Source organism: Balaenoptera acutorostrata, chromosome 12, assembly GCF_949987535.1.
Source record: "Balaenoptera acutorostrata chromosome 12, mBalAcu1.1, whole genome shotgun sequence".
NCBI classification, from domain to species: Eukaryota; Metazoa; Chordata; class Mammalia; order Artiodactyla; family Balaenopteridae; genus Balaenoptera; species Balaenoptera acutorostrata.
The window spans coordinates 31,158,506-31,179,443 of NC_080075.1; the positions used below are offsets into that span (position 1 = coordinate 31,158,506).

A 20,938-nucleotide genomic window follows, 5' to 3' on the forward strand; every position below is an offset into this window, starting at 1 on the left:
GTAGATATTTAAGAAGGAGGAGGTGGTTAGCGATGGCACATACAAAAGAGGAGTCAAGTAAATGATGAACAGAAGAATGAATATTTGATTTGACAATTAGTAGGCTTTTATTGACCTTAGCAAGAATAGGTTCACTGGGGGGATGTGGGTAAGAAACAGGCTACGCTGGATCGAAGAGCAAATCCAATTTGAGGGAATGGAGGCAGTGAGTATAGACTGCTCTTTTAAGAATCTTAACTGTGAAAGGAGAAAGAGGGAAAGAGAAAGGATACCAGATTAAAATTATTGGAAGAGAGATTTTAATTTAATAGTACTTCATTTAAAAAACACAAAAAAGCGCCAAGTTATTTTGTTAAGAGGGGACATGTTTTGTTAAGAAAAAGAAGTCAGTAGAGCTGAAACATGAAAAGTACAGACATTTAAAAAAGTATTGATGGGGTACAGGAGAAAGGAGATTTTTAGATCATAGGATTAGTCTTATAAGTAAGGTAGGATGTCTGTTTTATTGAGATAGGAATGCACAAATGTAAGGGTAGATAGAGATATAGATAGACTTGTATATTGGAATGCAGGAAATTAAGATTCATGCCTAATAAGCTTGTATTTTCTTTACGAAATTAGGTGGCAAAAGTAAGTTGCTGGATCAAGGTTGGACTTTTAAAGAGAATGGCAGTAGTTTGGAATAAATGTTCTAGTCGTGGAAGAATGAGTTGGTAAAAGACACACCAAATGTTTGGATGCTGCTAACGGTTCATGTATTTGTGTAATTAGCTCCATCAGTGTAAGGTTCTACACACGACTGTAGTTGAGTCATAAAGAGAATGGCAGCCAGTTCTCAATGTTGGTAGATAGAGCTGAATAGAGAAGAGTGCTTTTCCTCTCTTGGGGGACTTCTTTTGGTGAGGCTTATAGGTTTGTCGTTTTATTTTGAGGATAACAACTTCCTGCATCTTTTATCAATTCTGGGAAATCCTCAGCTCTTTCTCCGAATATTACGTGTTTGTTTGCTTGTTTGTTTTAATAAATTTATTTATTTATTGTATTTTTGGCTGTATTGGGTCTTCATTGCTGCATGCGGGCTTTCTCTAGTTGCGGCGAGCGGGGCTACTCTTCGTTGTGGTGCTCGGGCTTCTCATTGCGGTGGCTTCTCCTTGTTGTGGAGCATGGGCTCTAGGTGCGCGGACTTCAGTAGTTGTGGCTCGCGGGCTCTAGAGTGCAGGCTTACTAGTTGTGGCGCAAGGGCTTTGTTGCTTCGAGGCATGTGGGATCTTCCTGTACCAGGGATTGAACCCGTACTCCCTGCATTGGCAGGCAGATGGCAGGCAGATTCTTAACCACTGCGCCACCAGGGAAGCTGTTTGTTATTTTTTACTAGAGCTCCCATTAAACCCATCCTATTCTCCATGTTCTTAACCTTTCTTTAATGTTTCCTGCTATAGGTTGAATGTTTTGTGTCCCATCAATATTCATAGGTTGACATCCTAACCCCCAAGGTGACGGTATTAAGAGGATTAAGAGGTGGGACCTTTGGGGGTGATTATGTCAAGAGAGTGGAGGCTTCATGGACAGGATTAGTTTTCTGGGCCATTATAAAGAGGCTCCAGAGAGTTTGCTTGCCCTTTCTGCCCTGTGAGGATAAAAGTTGGCTGCCCAGAAGAGGGCCCTCACCTGACCATGCTGGCTGGCACCCTGATCTCAGACTTCCAGCTCCAGAACTGTGAGAGAGAAATTTTTGTTGTTTGTGTTACCCAATCTGTGGTATTTTGTTATGGCAGCCTGACAGACTAAGACATTTTACATCTTTTGTCTCTGTGCTGCATTTTGTATAAGTTTTACGCATACTTCCTAGTTAAATATTGTCCCTTCCCATTTATTAAATTTTTAAATATCAGTAATTATAGTTTTTATTCAGAAAGTTCTATCTTTTCCAGTGTGTCTGTTTTTGTTTTGGTAATTCCCTCATGTTTCTTTAAACATATTACACATTTATTTTTAATTTATACATATTTATTTTCAAGCAAGTCTGATTCTGTTGTTTTTGTTGATTCTTGTTTATATGCTTTGTTTCCTTGTGTGTTTCATGGTTTTTGATACTTGAGTTCAGCTCAAAGGAATGTTATTATTTGTGAAAATAATTAGAACTATTGTTAAGATGTATTCCTCTAGAGAAGCTTTTCCTTTTTTTCAGTCAGTTTTCTGGGGGCACTAACAACCAGACTTTTAAAATAAATTCTCAATTTGAGATATCTCAGACCACACAGGTAATATTAAGTATGAACATGGGCCCTCCCTTTGGGTGAGAAGGCCAGTTGTGGCTTCAAATTATCCCAGGAGTCCGTCTCCCTGCTTCCCCACCCAAAACAAATAAGTTTCCTTTCAGCCTCCTTTTATGGGGAAGAATTTTTCTACATCTTTCACTAAGGGTGTAGCCCTTGGGTGTCTTGGCTTTATTCACTTGGAGGCCTCTCATTGGACTCCCAGTCTCTTGTGGGCCCTAGGTTTTGTATCTTGTTCTCTATATAGCTATAAAGTAGAAGCATTAGTTATAAGGGATTGGTAGAATCTGGATTCCTGTTCCAGTTTTGTTTTAGCCTCTGGAAATTTTCCTTATTTTCTTTTTTGCTTAGACACGCACTAAAAAAGATTTAGAAACTTAATGCAGCAGTTTTAGAAGTTTAGTAGTAGAAAGGTTTTTCATGGTATATCCAGCCTTACATATTGTTCATGGAACTTTATTCTGTTTTGCCTACTTAGTTCTCCATCATTTTTTAGGATGGAAACTATTCTGATACCTTTTATCCATCCTCCTTTCAGGGTCTTCATTGCTTATAGACTTAAAGAGTCTCAAATTGTTATCATTTTTGGCCATGGGGTGTGAAATTAGACCAGGAATTGAATGTGATGTTGGCAAGTCTGGTTCTTTCTCAGAAAATCAGAAAAGTATGTACGTGTGTGTTTGTTTCGTGCATGTGTGTGTGTATTACAGACACATACATATAGCATACACACTATATAACATACATATATGTGTATATAATGTGTACTTATGTAGGTACATACATACTATATACAACATACACATTTACAAATGACATCACATTTATTATAGTTTGATTTAGTGATTCTGGGAATCTTGGCTGGTCTAATTTTGTTAGGCCCACATTAAATCTACATGCATAAGGAGACCAGGACTATTAAGTGTTTCATTAATACCTGACCCCATTGGTTTGTTTTTCTGTATGAATACCTTTATGATCCCTGTCATTGGAACCATAATGATAATTTTAAGTGTGGAGAATCTGAAGCATTTCTTCAATTAATAGGCAGTCTTTTAAAATATTTTCATAGCTCTTCAGAGTAATTATTTAAATTAAATACTTAAATCTTTTGTAAAGGATCTTGAAGAGTTCTACTAACATACACTAGATTCAGACACATTATGATGGTGGTAGATAGTAAGTGAATCAGTAGTTTCATTTTGTTCTAACTTTACATGTTTAAGTGTTAAACTTGACACTTTGAATTCCATGCAGTGAAACTGGAGCTAATCTACCAATGTTAATTATAACCCTCTATATACCAACTGTATTAGATTCAATCAGTATCACCAGGCTGTAGATGGAGTACTTCTTTTATTTGGCAGCAGCATCTGAAACCCAACTTTTAGCTGTCAGATTTTATGACCACCACTGAAAGCTGCAATGAAATAAATCTTATTGCACTTAATGCAAATTGATACAGAGGCCAAGATGAAGCCACTATCATATCCTGTAGTGCTTCTGTGTCTTCAGTTGCTTATGCTGATTAATTGTTCTAACAGTGTGACATTATCATGGTAGTAGTTAGAGCAGTCTCTGTCTCCTTAATTTGGAGTTTTCTTGCTTTCATTAGTTTATTTCCTAATAGTCTGTTGTTGATTTGACTGATGTTTTGTGACAAGGTCCCCTTCTCCACTTTCCTGTGCTATTTAACCAGTACGTGGTTTTTAGTAGGCTCTTCGGCTAGGTGCCGTTTGAAACTTCTCTATCCTGTTTTTATCCCTTTGAAAATAGCCACAATGGAAGTGTGGGGTTCCCTTCCTGCCTTGAGGGAGAGTTCCATCACAACTTCTTTCGGTTGCGTGGGCTATCTTAGTGAAGCCAGTTGGCTACCTTGGTATTTGCAAAGGTGGGAAAAGGATTTGAATGCATTTGGTCTCCTGTGGCAGTCCAAAAACATTTGGGTGTAGTCTTCAGCTTAGACTTCATCAATTAGCATATGCTTCCCCTGTCATGGATGGTGATATACAGTGATCTACTTTCACGTTTTGCACTCAGAGCATCCAAATTACCATAGTAAGGTCTGAATTAAACTGATAGACAAACTGAAGTAAGGAAGGAAAGGGACTTTAAAATCCTCTTGACCTCCTGCAGTTTCTCTTTCAACATCCTGCTCAAATCTGTTTTTCCACTTTATTTTTAACTTTTGGAATAAACAGCAATACTAATGATGCTTTCATGGAGCTTAATAAGAAGAAAATGTTTTAGGACTAAAACCATGACAGAAGTTAAAAAACATATATATGAAAAAGAAAAGAACAAAAATTCTGGAATGTTTTCTTGGACTAATCAAAAACAAAAGCAAAACGTTCAGTCTTTTGTGTCTTGAAGTTCTCCTTGGTTCTGAAAACATCTCAACAGATAAACTTTGTTTGATATGATACTCTTTTGCATCCATCTTTGAGGCAGTCAGAAACCCACATGTTAGTTTCCTACCCTTCCTTCTCTTTCTCTATCTTTAGCATACATGGAGGATCTCCTCTGTGCCAGGCTCTGTGCTATGAGCTGGAGATAAAATGGGTAAGACAGAGTCTCAACACACAGAAGATTAACATTTTGGTATGGGGAAACTGACAAGTGAATGGGTAATCAGAATATAGTTAAATAGATTCTGTGATGGCATTAATAACAAAGGAGGAACACATAACAGAGTCTATGTGATTAGAGAAGGTTTCCAGAAAAAGTAAGGTGCAAGCTGAGATTTTTTTTTTTTTAATTAATTATTTATTTATTTTTGGGTGTGTTGGGTCTTCGTTTCTTTTTTTTTTAAAAGGATTTTCTTATTTATTTATTTATTTATTTATTTTTTTGGCTGTGTTGGGTCTTCGGTTCGTGCGAGGGCTTTCTCCAGTTGCGGCAAGCGGGGGCCACTCTTCATCGCGGTGCGGGGACCGCTCTTCATCGCGGTGCGCGGGCCTTTCTCTATCGCGGCCCCTCCCGTCGCGGGGCACAGGCTCCAGACGCGCAGGCTCAGCAATTGTGGCTCACGGGCCCAGCTGCTCCGTGGCATGTGGGATCTTCCCAGACCAGGGCTCGAACCCGTGTCCCCTGCATCAGCAGGCAGATTCTCAACCACTGTGCCACCAGGGAAGCCCGGGTCTTCGTTTCTGTACAAGGACTTTCTCTAGTTGCAGCAAGTGGGGGCCACTCTTCATCGCGGTGCGCGGGCCTCTCACTGTCGCGGCCCCTTGTTGCGGAGCACAGGCTCCAGACGCGCAGGCTCAGTAGCTGTGGCTCACGGGCTCATTTGCTCCGCGGCATGTGGGATCTTCCCAGACCAGGGCTCGAACCCGTGTCCCCTGCATTGGCAGGCAGATTCTCAACCACTGCGCCACCAGGGGAGCCCCGCAAGCTGAGATTTGAAGAGTGAATTGGGAGTTAACTCTTAACTAAGAAGAAAACCAGGAAGAGCAGTCTAGGTCCTGGAAACAGGATTCCTTAGCCATGTTTAGACTTTGACTGGCTGCTGGTTGTTTCTTTGATTTGCCTGCTACCTTTGAAGAATGAACAGTGTTGTGCATTTAGGATACTTTCCTTTGAAAGTAGCAGACTATTGAGACAAAGTGGAAATAGGAAGTTTCCCTTAAAATAGGAAATTTATTAATGCACGTAACGTGTAGGCTGGAGATAGGACTGTTTCAGGATTGGTTCATCATCAAGGACCCAGTTGTTTTCCATCTTTCCCCTTTGCAATCCTCAAATTATTGGCAATATCTCCTCTCTTCTCAGGATGGTTGCTGCATCCCTAAGCATTGTACAGGACAATGTCCAAAGTAGGAAAAGCAGTTTCTTTTCCTGCATCCTTCAGGAAAGAAACCTTTCCTTGGATCCTCACTTCCAAACTTCCATTTACTTCCATCAGTGAGTTGTGTCATCTGTTAACTGGTCACTGACAAGGGGAATGGAATTACCATGATTGGTCTAAATTAGTATTTACCCCTTGCGGTAGGATGGAAAGGTGAAATACCAGAACAAATTGGAACTCTTCCAGCAGGAAAAATGGAATAGCTGTTGTGTAGGCACAACTAATAGGCAGCTAACTCATCATAAAGTAGAAGTGTGTGTGTGTGTGTGTGTGTCTTTTTAAAAACCACTTAGCTTTGTGTCAGGCTTCACATTGCATTAGTTTTTCCTGTTTTCTTTGGGAGTCAGGCCCAGGTGTATCAGTAACAAGCAATATAATTTTGATTAAGGCATTTAACTTTTCTTGGCTTCAGTTTCCTCCATTGTACAATAAAAGCTTTGTATTCCATCCCCGAGACCTCTTTCAACTCTAACGTTTTAGAGGTCCATGTGACTTTCTTACTTTCCTTTGCTCTAAAAGGAGACAGACTGATGTACTACAGAGAACACTTTCTAGCTGTGTGGATTTGGCAAGTTACTTCATCTTCTTGGGTTTTAGGTTCCTCAGTTATAAAATGGGAATAATGTCTAATTTATAAGATGCCTAGGATTTAAATGAGATAACACATGCTCATTACATTATTTATTTATTTTCTCTTTTGACAGATTGGAGCTGATGTAAGTTCTTGCAAGTGATATAATCCTGTAATGATTCAGTACTTGGGAATCATAAATATTTTTGTTGAATAGAATTCCTGCAGTGTTTTATAAATTAAAATCTCTCTCTTAATCTAGGTGGAATGTTCAGAAGTATGTGTCAGATATGGACACTAGGGTAAAACATTTTACTTTTTACAAAAACCTGTGGTTTATTTGGAATTTTTTGGAAATGAGACTCCACAAGGCAGCATTTATGTAGTTGAGTAAAAATGTAGGCTATTAAAAGTTGCTAGTTTCCATGGGGGCTTCCCTGGTGGCGCAGTGGTTGAGAATCTGCCTGCCAATGCAGGGGACACGGGTTCGAGCCCTGGTCTGGGAGGATCCCACATGCCACGGAGCAACTGGGCCCGTGAGCCACAATTACTGAGCCTGCGCGTCTGGAGCCTGTGCTCCACAACAAGAGAGGCCGCGATGGTGAGAGGCCCGCGCACCGCGATGAAGAGTGGTCCCCACTTGCCGCAACTAGAGAAAGCCCTCGCACAGAAACGAAGACTCAACACAGTCATAAATAAATAAATAAATAAATAAATAAATAAATAAATAAAAGAATGTAAAAAAAAAAAAAGTTGCTAGTTTCCAAACATATCTTCCTGTTTACCTTTCACTAGGTACCAGAATGTTCTTTGGATTATCACAAGTAATTAAACCAGTGGTGCAGTTTACTTTGTAGTCTTGTTTAACTGCGACACACCTATGGCACACATGTCAAAAGCCTATGTTTTCAAGATCCTGCTTTCTATTAGAAACGGACGTTTAAACATTAGAGTACTTTATATAAAATATAATTTAATAACAAGTTATAAGACTTTGGCAAGCAAGTATTATAGAATATAGGTTTTAGATTTTTAAGCAGCCCCTCTTTGCTTGGTCACATCAAATTTAAGTTTCAAAGCATGTTAGAAATGGGCCATCACTAGATGGCAGTCTTTCTCCAGTTTAATCCATTTATTGTGGGGGAGGGAGACACTCTGTTCACGTGCAATGTTGATTACCAATATTAGGTTAATTTCAGATCTCTGACTTTTCCAGAATTTAAGACTTGTTTATTTTTGTTTTTAGCATTTTATATCTGATAGCTGATTAGCACTAAGTCTGAGATACACGTGAAATGCTGATGTGAGTTGAACTGTTAGGTACTGATCTATAATTATAATTGCCTTTTCCTGTTAGGCAGTTTGAAACAAAACCTTTAAATCAGTGGTTTTTAACCCTTTGATAACCAGATGAAAACTGTGATGTGTCCCTTAAAAATTACACATATGTGCTTCTGCTTTTACACACAAAATCCACATAAAATCTGGAAATTGTGGTTTTCCAGATGCATACTCATGGAACACAGGTTAATTAAATATAGTCCAAAACTCCTGTTTTAGATATGTGGGTTTTACATTTTATTCTAACTTTTAAAATTCTCAAGATATTCAGGAGATGCACTATAAATCTTTCATGTTATTCAACATTATTATAATTGAAGAGAATATTAGAATCATAAAGGCCCTCAAATAGGAGAAACAGGTGGGGCCTAGTGATAAGGATGTAGAGAATTCATTAACTTGTTTTGAACTACCTCTCTACACTGTTCTGAAAAATGTATGATCTTTACATTATTGCTGACTGGACTTGAAAGTGGAAGTGAATTGCAGAAATTCAGAGCTAGGCTGATGCTAAAGAGGATTTCTAATGGATTGCTTCCTGTTTTCTAATGAGAAAGCTGAGGGTGAGAGAGATTAACTGAATTGACCAAAGACTCATAGCTAGTTAATTACATTGCTAAACACCAAGGCCACGCAGTCAGGCAGCAAAAATCCACTCTTCCTTTCTTTGATTTATACTTTTTTTAATAGAAAGTTCAGGGAGCTAGGATAAATTATGAATTTCTTAACTATGAGATTTTCTTCTCCTTGAGGTTATCTTTTGTCATATTAATGTAGATCTTTGGAGGGAGAAAAATAAGTTTTACATTGTAGAAGGAAGTATACTTACTACCTAACTTGAAAGTATTAATGGGTCAAGATATAACTGAATTTGAAACCAAGAGGCTTGTCTCAGTATTGAATAATAATCTTCTTATACCATTTAGACTGATGAATTTTCCGTGGTTATTCCTCTTCTTCAAATGGCAAGGAATACTGGTGCCTTTACATGGAAATCTTTCTTTTCCTTTCCTTTGGAAGGGGAAAAGTTATGCTTATTTGAGGTTAGTTGAAATGTCAGTAGTAGATTCTGTCTTGTGTTTCCCAGTAGCTCTTTTAGGCAAGTGGTTATGCTATAGTATGTCTTAATTGTCAAAGCCGGGATTGTTTATAATTTATTTGAAGATCTTATTCCTTTATTTCAAATGAAGGAGAATGAATCTGGATTGCTCTGGTTTTTCTGAAGTAAGTGTTCAGAATTCTTACTGGAATCCAAACTTGTATATGTAGTTTCTATGGTTACTGCTTGAGTTCTGGGTAGTGGAACTGATCTGCTGAGGAGCGGGTGCTCTCTTATCCACAGGACCAGGGTGGTGATCTGGTACCTACAAATGATTATAGAACCAGAAAATGTTGGTAATGAGCAAATGTATATTTGTTGAATAAATGTCAGAGATCAAAGTGTTCTTAGAGATAATGTTATTCATTTACTCAACGAATGTTTACTCACTGCCTATTACCTGTCTGGCACTGTTTTAGAGGTACAGTGGTGAATATGGCAGACAAAGTTCTTGCCCCTGAGTTTACAATCTAATTGGGATGGGTTGGGGGGAAGATAGTTAACAAACTATGGATGATGAGAAGGAGAAAGTTGCTTGAAGATACAGGGGGGTGAGTGTTACTAGTCTAAGAACAGTAAAAACAAAATTCTTGAGGCAGGAAGAGGCTAAAAAAAAAATCCTCTGTAGCAGGAGCATAGAGGATGGAGGAAGGCAAGGCTAGGGGGTGGGACCTAGAGAGAAACAAGGTTAGAGAGATAATCAGAGGTTAGATTATGTGGTATGTTATAGGCCATGGTAAGGATTTATCATTTTTATTCCTTTTGTAAAGAGAAGGAATTGGAGCGATTTAAGCAGGAGGCTACATCTGAACTATTGCTTCATAAAGACCATTTTTACTGCTGTTTGGAGAGTATCTGCATTGGGACAGGGAGTAGAGGGGATGAAGAGTGCAGAACGGAGACTTTTAGGAGGCTATTGCATTGATCCAGTGTGCCGATGATACAGGTTTAGACTAGGGTTTTAGTGGAAATGGTGGGATGGTGGTCAATTTTAAGATATGTTTTGGAGGTTGAGTTGTCAGGACTTACTAATGGATTGGATGGGGTGTATGATGGAAAGAGGTACATGAGGAGTGATTCCTGGATTTGCATTTTTGACTTGGGCAACTGGATAGTGCCATTAGCTGAGATGGAGTAGCTGAGTGGTGGGGAGCTTTTGGGAGAATCAAGTTTGGGAGTGGAGATAGTTTGGTGATAGATGATTTTTTTTTTTTTTCTGTGTTAAAATTTGAGATGGCTTTTAAAAATCCAATTGGGGTTGTTAAATTATAGCTGAGTATTTGAGTCTAGTGCTCAGGGAAGTGCTCAGAATTGAAGGTATAGATTAGGAAGTCTACCACTGTAATAGTATTATAAAGACATGGGATTAGCTGGCATTTCTTGGTGAGAGAGCATAGGTAGGGAAGAGAAGAGCTTTTACGAATATTTAGAAAAAGAGTAGAGGAGGAGGAGCCCAGGAAGGAGATTGAGAAGGCATGTCAGTAAAAGGATGAAAATCACTTAGTGTGGTATCATTGAAGTCTAGAGAAAACAGTGTTTCAAGAAGGAAGGTATATTTAAACAATAGCAAATGCTGCCTTTAGGTACAGTAGCAGGGATGCTAACTAATGGGGGCTGAGGAAGTAGAAAGAAGTTTTGCTGGAAACGGGAGCAGACAAATGAGATGGTAGCTGGAGGGAAATGTGTAGGTAAGGACAGGTTTCTTAAAGTCATGTTTAAATATCCATGAGAATGACTTAGTAGAGTGGGAGAAATATATAATACAGGATAGGGATAAAAGGGAATAACTGCAGGAGGAAAGTTCTTAGAGACAACAAGAATGACTGACTGTAGATAAGAGCTTGAAATACTTTTTCCATTGTTACAGGAGGGTGGACAGAATAGGAGTTTCAGATGTAAGTAGGTTGGTTGAGGAGAGGAATTTTTTTTTTTCTGTGAAGTGCAGCTGAGAGCGAGAGAGAGGGTAGACATTTGAGGAGAGGAGAAGTAAGGTTTTCACACATTTTGGAGACTACAAAGTGATTTTTTGGTGGTGGTATTTGGCGGGATAATTTCATTATTTTTAACTAGCGGTGTCTGGCTGCCCAATTTAAATTTGTCGTCAGATAGCTAAACTGAGTCTAGCAGCACAGTTACGTTATTTCTCTCCAGCAGCGTCAGGTTCTAGGGTATAATCTTGGAGAAAATGTATAGTTAGGTTTATCCAAAACTAAGTTTTTCTAGATTAGTTTAATTGAGAAAGAAAGGTACGGAGGAATTGTAATTCAGTCCTTTCATTTTATGATGAGAATTCTGTGATAAATACTGTCAAACACTTACATATTTTTCAGTAAATAAGGAAACAAAATTTTGGATTTTCCTAAAAAAAATACTCATCTAGCTTTGGGGCAACATTAATACAATTGGATTACTCTGTGGTTTTTGTAACTTAAATACCTGATTTCCAGATAAATTTGCTTCTGGGTTTGTAATTCTGTTTCTCTTTCTTAGATGTAAATCTGGTATAATCTCCATGCCATTTTTTTTAAAAGGTCTGTCTATGATGGTGAGGAACATGGACGATTCATGGAGAAGCTTGAAACTCGCATCCGCAATCATGACCGAGAAATTGAGAAAATGTGCAACTTTCATTACCAGGGCTTTGTGGACTCTATAACGGAACTGCTGAAAGTAAGAGGAGAAGCCCAGAAACTCAAAGTAAGGAGACTCTAAGACTTGCTTCTCTCTCTCTTGGGGTTTTGATGAACATTAAAAGAGTGGGGAATACGTTGCAGGTTACATATTTGTACTAAAAATTTTTGAATAGTAAGAAAGGAGTTTATACTGCAACATAGATAACTGGGATTATGGCTTTTAGCTGGAAAGGATACTGTTTTAAGTTAAAATTTATTTGGGATAACTATGTGTGGATGAGAACCAGTGACAAGAATCAGTTTCTTTCAAACAGAAACTCGGTTGACTCTTCATGTCATCTGTCTGCTTCCTTGCTAGATGAAAGCCATCACTGTTGGATGACAGAATTGCAAGGCATGCCTGTAGAAGTCTTTGCAGCAAGGCAATCTGAGCCAAAGGAAAAAAAAATTAGTGTTAGTTGGGGAGTGTCTTCTACCAAAGCATGAAGGTTCTTTCTTGATATGACAGATTTAAGTTCAGGAAAGAGGCTAGCTATATTGGTTTTGTCCCTGGCATAGCAAATTCATGTATCTTGGGTAACTGACTTTGATACAGAAATATTACTGTATTTGATTATGGGATGCTGTCCTAGTGCCCATTGTTACATAATAAACAATATGTACCATATTATCTTTATAAAATTTCCAAAATTTTGAAGTCCAAAACACATTGGGTCCCAAGGTTTCAGATAAGAGTTTATGGACCTGTACAACAACTATCCAATCATCATAAGAAATATAATATTGCCAACAAAATTAAATCTCTCTTTTTTATGCTTCTCAGTGACTCTCTCCACCCTCGCCTCCAAAAGTAACAACTCTTCTGATTTGTTGTTAATGTTCTTTAATGCTTAACTATTATAATTGAAATTAACTTAGATTCCTTTCTCAGTCAATGTACCAAATTTAATTTCAGATGAACTAAAAAGTTAAATGTAAAAAAACCATCAAGGAACTAGTAGAAAATATAGATGAATATTTATGTGATTTTTAGGAGTGAGGGATACATTTCTAAATACAATTCCTAAGCCAGAAAGAAAATATTGATAGGTACGAAAACATTAAAATGAAAGAACTTTCTACATAGAAGTTAAAAGTGTAAAGGTAAATAATAAATAAAAATATTTACAAATACACATGACAAATATTGATATCCTAACATAGAAAAAGTCTACAAATTAATAGGAGAAATGTGAACACACTAATAGAAAACTGAGAAATACATGTTAATATACAGTTTACATAAGAAATATAAGGGAACTCTACAATTTAGTATTAAAGGAATGCAAATTTAAACAATAACGTGCCACCTAATAAAATGGCAAAGATGAAACAAGTATTAAGATTGGAGATGATACCTATCAACCTGGGAATGCCTGGTTGGAGTGTAGACTGTTACAACTTTTAAGGAGAGCGATTTTATTTATCAATACTGAAAACTCCACATAGTTTTAAGATTTATTCTACAGCTACAGGTGCATATACAGAGATGTTCATGTGATTTTTTATTTTTTAATGGCTAAAACTTTAAAATGTCCCTGAAAGTGATGTGCTAGAGGATTAGTAAAATAAATCATGGTGTATCCATTTAAAAGAGTAATAAACTACAATATATTGTAGAAGGATATCTGACATGGGGAAGCATTAGAAATGTTTGCTTAATGTATAAAGCAGATTAAAAAGTATGAACAGTTTGATTCTATTTAAAAAGTTATACTGAGTTTTGGGGGGCTGAAAAGCGTCAGATGGACAGAAGTATCTGAAATATGTGAAAACAAAGATACGGGGCTTCTGCCAGGAGCTGTATGTGCTGTTTGTCCTCACTCAGCCATCCCAGCTTCCCATCCGTCTTCACCTTGGGCTGTTCTTGATGCCTGTATTCCAAAACCTCTCCCTCTGCTCCTCGGGCCCTTTGTCCATGATGGGCAACGGGGTGCTCTGTGTCTGGTTACTGAAGTAGTCATGTGGTTAAGTACCTGAATATTGCCCATAATGCTCACCATTAACACCTGGGAGACTGCTCTAGGGGGCATCCATTCAACCTGTGTTAAGAACCTATGAAACTTAGAAATTCTTGAACTTGAGAAAAGAGTTTAGAAAATGGAATAGGTTAAGTATTACCTACTGTCAATACTACTTGAACATAACAATGAAAAATCCTACTCTCTCTAGGATGTCCATTATTTCTTTTGATTCACAGTATGTATGTTGGTACGTGTGTGTGTATATATACACACATATACATATATATGTTCTCTGAATCAACAAGTAGCATCCTAGACAGGCAGTATAGATTTCCTCCCATCGTTATGTTCAAATAGTATTGAAATAGTAATTACCTTTCCTATCAGAAGCTTTGGTTAGGCTCCTGTGGATGTTTTAGAACTCTGGTTTGCATGAAATCAATTTAGTGGGCTATGATCAGTATTTTTAATAAAAATTGAAATAGAATAAAAAAGGAAATAATAAAGTGTATTACATGTAGTAAGTCTAAACATTGTTTCTTGAAAATTTTGTTTCTCTGTGTTTGTGTGTGTCTGTGTGTGTGCACACGCGTGTGCATTCCCTATACTTGTGTACTGGGTTGCAATGTAAAATATATTTCTTACAATGAGTTTGAGGTAAAAAAAATTTCAGAAATGGTATCTTTATAAAGTAAACAAGTTATTTTAGTAGAAACAGTGATGCTGAATTTAGTAGTATTTATGGAAGGTTGAATTTTTTGAAATCTGTTTACACGAAAAAAAATTAATTATTCTTGAACAATGATCACTCAAGGCAACCCACCCCATTTTTATTCACATCGCTTAAAAGCTTTTTCTTATATTGAGCTGATATTAACCCCATTTTTGAATAACATTCATTTGTTGGTTTGAATAATAAACTCTTCAGTCTCACTTATTCTAGACCAAGGATCAGCAAGCTATATCTTGCAGGCCAAATCCAGCTTGCCTCCTAATTTTGTAATAAAGTTTTATTGGAACACAGCAATGCCCATTCATTTATGTTATGTTTATGGCTGCATTTTTGCTACAATGGCAGTGCATGTGGTAATCTGCTCAGAAAGTGATAGTCCAGGTATAGTGTATAGTGTATAGTTTAGGGGGAAGTTTTCAAAGGTGTGTTCCTGAAAAACTAGTTTCTTGAGATGATCCTCAATAAAAGGATGTTACATAAAATAAGTTGGAAAACACCGTGTGATATCTCCTTCTTGGGCTTCAGGAAGTCCTGAATAAACTAACCTGTTTAGTGGTATTTCCCATACATATTGATGTGTGTGTGTGTGTGTGTGTGTGTGTGTGTGTATACAGAGTGCAGAGTACCTTTTAACTACCATTTCTTGGTGTTCCAAGAGACATAATAGGAAATGCTGGGTTAAGAGAGTGTCTTAAAAGCAAAAGGAGTCGCAGTTATTGGTGGAAGTATAGAAAGCCTCTATTAAAGAAAGCTTTAGAAGTTAATATTGCTCATGTTTTGATAATGTTTAAGAAGGTGAGGAAATTACTCTTCTATATACTTAATTTTTTTATATCTGTTGATTCTTCAAAAGTGGCTACCAAAATAAGTGGTGCCAGTTCCTTTAAATTATGAACTGTACATAATTTTAAAGCTTGTTCACCTGATTTTGACTGTCTGATGGAGAGATTAATTTAGAAAAATGGGAATGTGGAAGTGTTAGAAACTATTAAGAATTAATAATCCAAAAAATTAAGATAAAAGCTTTTCTAAAATTAGATAAGTAGAAATATTTGACCTGAGTTAAAAAGTTCAATTTATACTCAAGTTTTCCAGGAATACATTGGTGAAGTGAGGACTATCTATGATAAAATTTGTTCTTTCTACACATAGTAGAGATGGTAAGGTTCTTTGTGGGTTATTTTTTCTATTATATTTTTTCTTTCCTTTCCAAATGAAAGTGTGATCTTTAGTTGTTATGTTATTTTAGTTTGTAATATTTCAAACTGAACATATTTTTTAGTAATTTTTTTTATTGTTCAGAAGGTCATACAAATGTTCAGTAGAAAAGTTGATATAATTTGATCCCAAGAGAACACCACTAAACCAAAATGTGGTGGAATATGGAAACAATCTGAATACCTATTCTTAGTCTTTTCATTTAAAATTTTGATCTTATCCAACTATTATCTAAGTGTTTTTTATGAGTTTAAATTGTCTTCTCTCCACAGAATCAAGTGACGGATACTAATAGAAAACTACAACATGAGGGAAAGGAAGTAAGGCCAGTTTACCTTTTGAAAAAATGTTTTCTGTTTCCTGTCATTCTCTTTGATAACTGTGTTCTTGATTTAGTGGCTTGTAAGACCATAAGCAGCATGTTGGAGGAATTTGGACATTATCATTGCTTCTCCTAATGTTTATCTGAAGTAAATGAATATAGCACTAGAAAGCTTAATGAGAGCATGTATCCTTCTTCCTTAGCTGTGTTTTTAAATCACTTAAGTAGTCATAATATGGCCAAATGCTGTTTCCTCTGCCTGGAATGTTCTTTCCCAAATGTTTACCTACTTCAGATCTTTGCTCCTCACATGTTACCTCCTTCATGAGGCCTTTTCTAAGCACCTTATTTAGAATTGCAGTCTCACTTTCACCCCTTGTATTCTTTTTACCTTTCCTGCTCTATTTTTCTCCATTGCACCTATCATGCTTTGATATTATACATTTTTCCTTATATGTTTGTTTTTTGTGTCTCCTTCCATTAGGAATTAAGTTCCATGAGGTCAAGATTTTTTTTTTTTTTTTTTAACTGCATTGCCATATCCCCTCTACCTGCCTAAACAGTGACTGGCACAACATTAATATGCATAAGTATTTGTTAAAAAAAAAAAGAATCTGATTCTGTTAATTGATATACTCATCATTTAAATCATCATAGTTTATAAGATTATTTTACATCCATTTTCTCACTTAATCCTCATGGCAGACCTGTGACAAAGTCAGGACTGGTATTATCACTATTTTATTGATTAGGAAACTAAAACAGATGATTTGCTAAAGTTTACATAGTAATTGGCAAGGCTGGGACTAAAACCCAAGTTTTCTGACTTATAGTCTTACTGTTCTCTGTATCATGTACCTTCCTCATTGCCTAATACTTATTTAGTGTTTAATTTTAATAATCTTTAAGATTAGCCTTTGATCGTCTTATCAGTAACTTAATCAGGACCATTCCCTTTTTTCTTTTTTGCGTAGTATCTAAGTAGATAACATTTTTAGGAAAGGGTATGGGATAAATACTATAAGAGGCCATGTAGATTATTGCTTTTTAAAAGTTTGTCTCACATATTTTAAGTTTTTGCAAAGAATGCAGTTTCTTCTAGTTTTATTGTGGTATGACTTCAGATGGAAGACTTTAAAATGCTGTGAGAAGAAGAGTAAGATACTCTTCATTAAACTGGAACTCTTGGAAAAGCCACAACTTCTAACTGTGTGGTTTATTTGTTGAAATACAGATTTAGTTGCAGATTATTTTCAAGATTCATTTGAAGCTGTATAGGAAGGACTGTTTTCCTCTAGGAGTCTAGCACTGATGACAGAAATATAGGATCTTCTTAGAAGATTGATGAAATCATAAATCATGAAGAGTCTGAATAGGGTGTGGAGCAAATCTGCACATTTTTTCTTTTCTCCTGGATAGCCCCTGAATTTTAAGATTTCATTTCACCTAGCCTTTTCTAGTGTAGTATGTATGCATCTTGGGGAGAAAGTGGGAAACCATACAGGGATGTTTTACTGGTTGAGAAAGGCAGTTCCGTAGTCCACTTGGCAGGTCTTAGTATGAAACTGTCTGGGACTTTCTGATGAATTGAACATAGGGTGGAAAAATGTGACTGAAATCTTTTTATTTACAGCTGTTGGCATAATTCAGTTTTTTTCCCTCTTGCTAAGCTGGTAATAGCAATGGAAGAGCTGAAGCAGTGTCGACTACAACAGAGAAATATTTCTGCCACTGTTGATAAATTAATGCTGTGTCTTCCAGGTGAGGAACTGGAAATAGAGTAGAATTCTTGATGCAATTCCTTTAGCTTTAATTAGTCTTTTCACTTTCTCTAAATAATGCTTGTGTGCTCTTTTTCCCCTTCTCTTTCAAGTCCTGGAGATGTATAGCAAACTGAGGGACCAGATGAAAACTAAAAGGTAAGATATTTTTTTGTTGAATACTTTGTATTATCTAAAATTTCTGTTATTTAGAATTTTTTTAAAAGTCCATATTTAGCATAACTTTTCAAAAAATAATTAAGTCCATATAACATCTTCTTTCGCCTTTTGTATATCTATTGATTCATCCTGAGAGTTATTTACATATGCTGATGTATTTTGTCATGTATTATGTTTAATAAAAAACACTACACGTAGTTTGATTTTTAGAAGACCCAGCTTTTTAGGGGGAAAAGCATGTAACTGTTTTAGTGATAGTTAATTTGAGAAACATACTTTGATTTAGTATTATAGTAGAAAAAATAGTTACTGGTTTTGCTGGGGTGAATCAGTCAGGGTTCTCCATTGAAATAGAACCAGTGTTGTGTGTGTGTGTGTGTGTGTGTGTGCAGAGAGAGAGAGAGAGTGATTTTTTTAGCAAATTGGTTCACATGATTATGGAGGTCCAAATCTGCATAGTAGGCTGATAGGCTAGTGTCAGGGAAGAGTAAATATTGTTGCCTGAGTCTGAAGGCAGTCTTGCTGGCAGAATTCCGTCTTCCTCTGGGGAGTTTAGTCTTTTTCCTATCAAGGCCTTTAACTGATTTAATGAGGCCCACCCACATTATGGAGAATATTCATCTTTACTCAGTCTACTGATTTAAGTGCTAATAATCTCATGTAAAAAATACCTTCACAGAAATATCCAGAATAATATTTGACCAAATCTCTGGGTACTGTGGCCTAACCAAGTTGACATATAAAATTAACCATCACAAGGGGCAAGGTCAAGGTTAAGTTCAGAGGAGTCTTTTCCTGTGTGCTATTTTCATCTGGTTTTATTCCACAGGAAACTTGATAGTGACTCTTTGGCTCTTCTTCCCAAACTAGAGTAAGCACCTCCACCCTCTCTGCCCTGGAGTACCCTGTCATATGATGGGGATATGTGAAGCTATAAGATAAACAGGACACATCTTCCTGGAATGTTAATTTTACCTAGTTTTGAGGGAAAAAGTATGGAATTAAAATGTATTTAATATTGAAATAAGATTAAAAATATTGTGAATAAAAATGATAAATTCTCAAGAATTTTAAAGTTAAAGCATAAGGCATCAATATTTTTTGAATTTCTTAAGATTATTTCCCAGACTGCCTTCTCCCTGGGAGGATACATTCATATAAGAGAACATAGGTTGAACAGTATGAGAAATTCTGTTAAGTGAGATAGAAAGTAATATTATTTCCCTGATAACCTTTTTGTGAAGTTCTAAAATTATAGAAAATTACAGAGATTAAAAAAAAAACTTCAGTATCAACTTCTCTGAATTAACAGATAGCAACAATTCCAGTTTTGATTCATATATATGTAAATATTTATGACATATATATAAACACATATGGACAGAAAGAGGTAAAGATGTACATTTAAAAAAATTATAGATAAAACTCATATGCCCTTCCTCAGTCCTGTCCCTTTCCCTACTCCGTTGGGGAAACTAGTATCATAAATTTGGTGTGTCCTTCTAGTCCATGTTTTTAATATCCATAAATCATATGTTGTATTTTGTGTTTTTAGAAACATTTACATGAATAGTTCTCAGTCCTTGTGTTTTTGAGATTCATTCATTCAATAAAAATGAATTGAGTACTTACTGTGTTGTTAGGCATTGCTATTAGTGCTGGGAATATAGCTCTGAACAAAATAGACAAAAATATCTGCTGTTGTGGGGCTTACGTACTAGTGGAGAGCTTTTTAAAATTTATGTATAGAGATCTAGTTCACTTATTTTAATTGCTGTATAGTAGTCTATTATATGAACAACCCACATTTCTCCTCTTAATTTGAGTGGCTGTCATAAGTACTGTTCACCAGTATTTCTAGCTCAACCTTTTTCTGGCACAAAGAGTAGGTTTATATGTCTTGGGCTCCTTTGAGCTGTATCAACACTGCACACTGAGTTGCCCTCCTATATTGTATCCTCCTTACTCTACTTGGGCTCTAATACCCTGTGTTATGCTTCTGTCTTGCCTGAATGCCCTCCTCATCCCTGTTTGGCTCTGACACTCCATGCAATGCTGCCTTCCTGTACAGACAGTCTTACCCCACTAGGTCCCTTGTATCCCATGCTGGTCCATCTTACCCCTCACCCACCAGTATGAATGCTCTCATTTATTTAGGTCTTCTTCAATATTTTTCAGCAATGTTTTTAGTTTTTAGTGAATAAGTCTTACATATCTTTCGTCATATTTATCCCTAATTATTTTGTATTTTTTGATGCTTATTTTAAGTGGTATTGCTGGGGCTTCCCTGGTGGCCCAGTGGTTAAGACTCTGCCCTTCCAATGCAGGGGGCATGTGTTTGAATTCTGGTCAGGGAACTAAGATCCCACATGCTGCAGTGGCGCAGCCAAAAAAAAAAAAAAAAGTGGTAATGCTTCTTAAATTTCAATTTTCAGTCATTTATTACTAGTATACTATTAAATTTGTATATTTATCTTGTATTCTGCAACCTTACTAAATCACTTACTAATTCTAGTAGCATTTTTGTGTATTCCATTGGATTTTCTATGTAGCTGATTATCTTGTCTAAAAATAAAGACAGGTATATTTCTTTCTTTCCAATTGGGATGCTTTCTTTTTGGTTTGTTTTTCTTGTTTTATTGAACTGGCTATGTTGAATAGATTATTTCCCAGACTGCCTTCTCCCTGGGAGGATACATTCATATAAGAGAACATAGGTTGAACAGTATGAGAAATTCTGTTCACTGAGATAGAAAGTAATATTATTTCCCTGGTAACCTTTTTTGTGAAGTTCTAAAATTATAGAAAATTACAGAGATTAAAAAAAACTTCAGTATCAACTTGTTGAATAGAAGTAGTGAGAGTAGATATCTTTGCCCTGTTCCTGATCTTAGGGGGTAAGCATTTAACCATTAAGTCATATATGTTAGATGTACTCTTTTTGTACATGCCATT

General features: G+C 36.5%; 1 protein-coding gene across 3 annotated transcripts in view; it reads left to right on the forward strand.

Moving 5' to 3' along the window:
* The window catches only part of EXOC6B (exocyst complex component 6B), a 731,430-nt gene that overhangs the window by 76,320 nt on the left and 634,172 nt on the right, over nucleotides 1–20,938 (forward strand). For all 3 annotated transcript variants that reach the window (XM_007175516.2, XM_007175518.2, XM_057558141.1), the window contains exons 2-5: nucleotides 11,666–11,831; nucleotides 15,994–16,041; nucleotides 17,714–17,804; nucleotides 17,917–17,962. In XM_007175516.2, coding sequence (XP_007175578.1) covers nucleotides 11,666–11,831; nucleotides 15,994–16,041; nucleotides 17,714–17,804; nucleotides 17,917–17,962 — 351 coding nt within the window. The remainder of the gene's footprint in view (nucleotides 1–11,665; nucleotides 11,832–15,993; nucleotides 16,042–17,713; nucleotides 17,805–17,916; nucleotides 17,963–20,938) is intronic.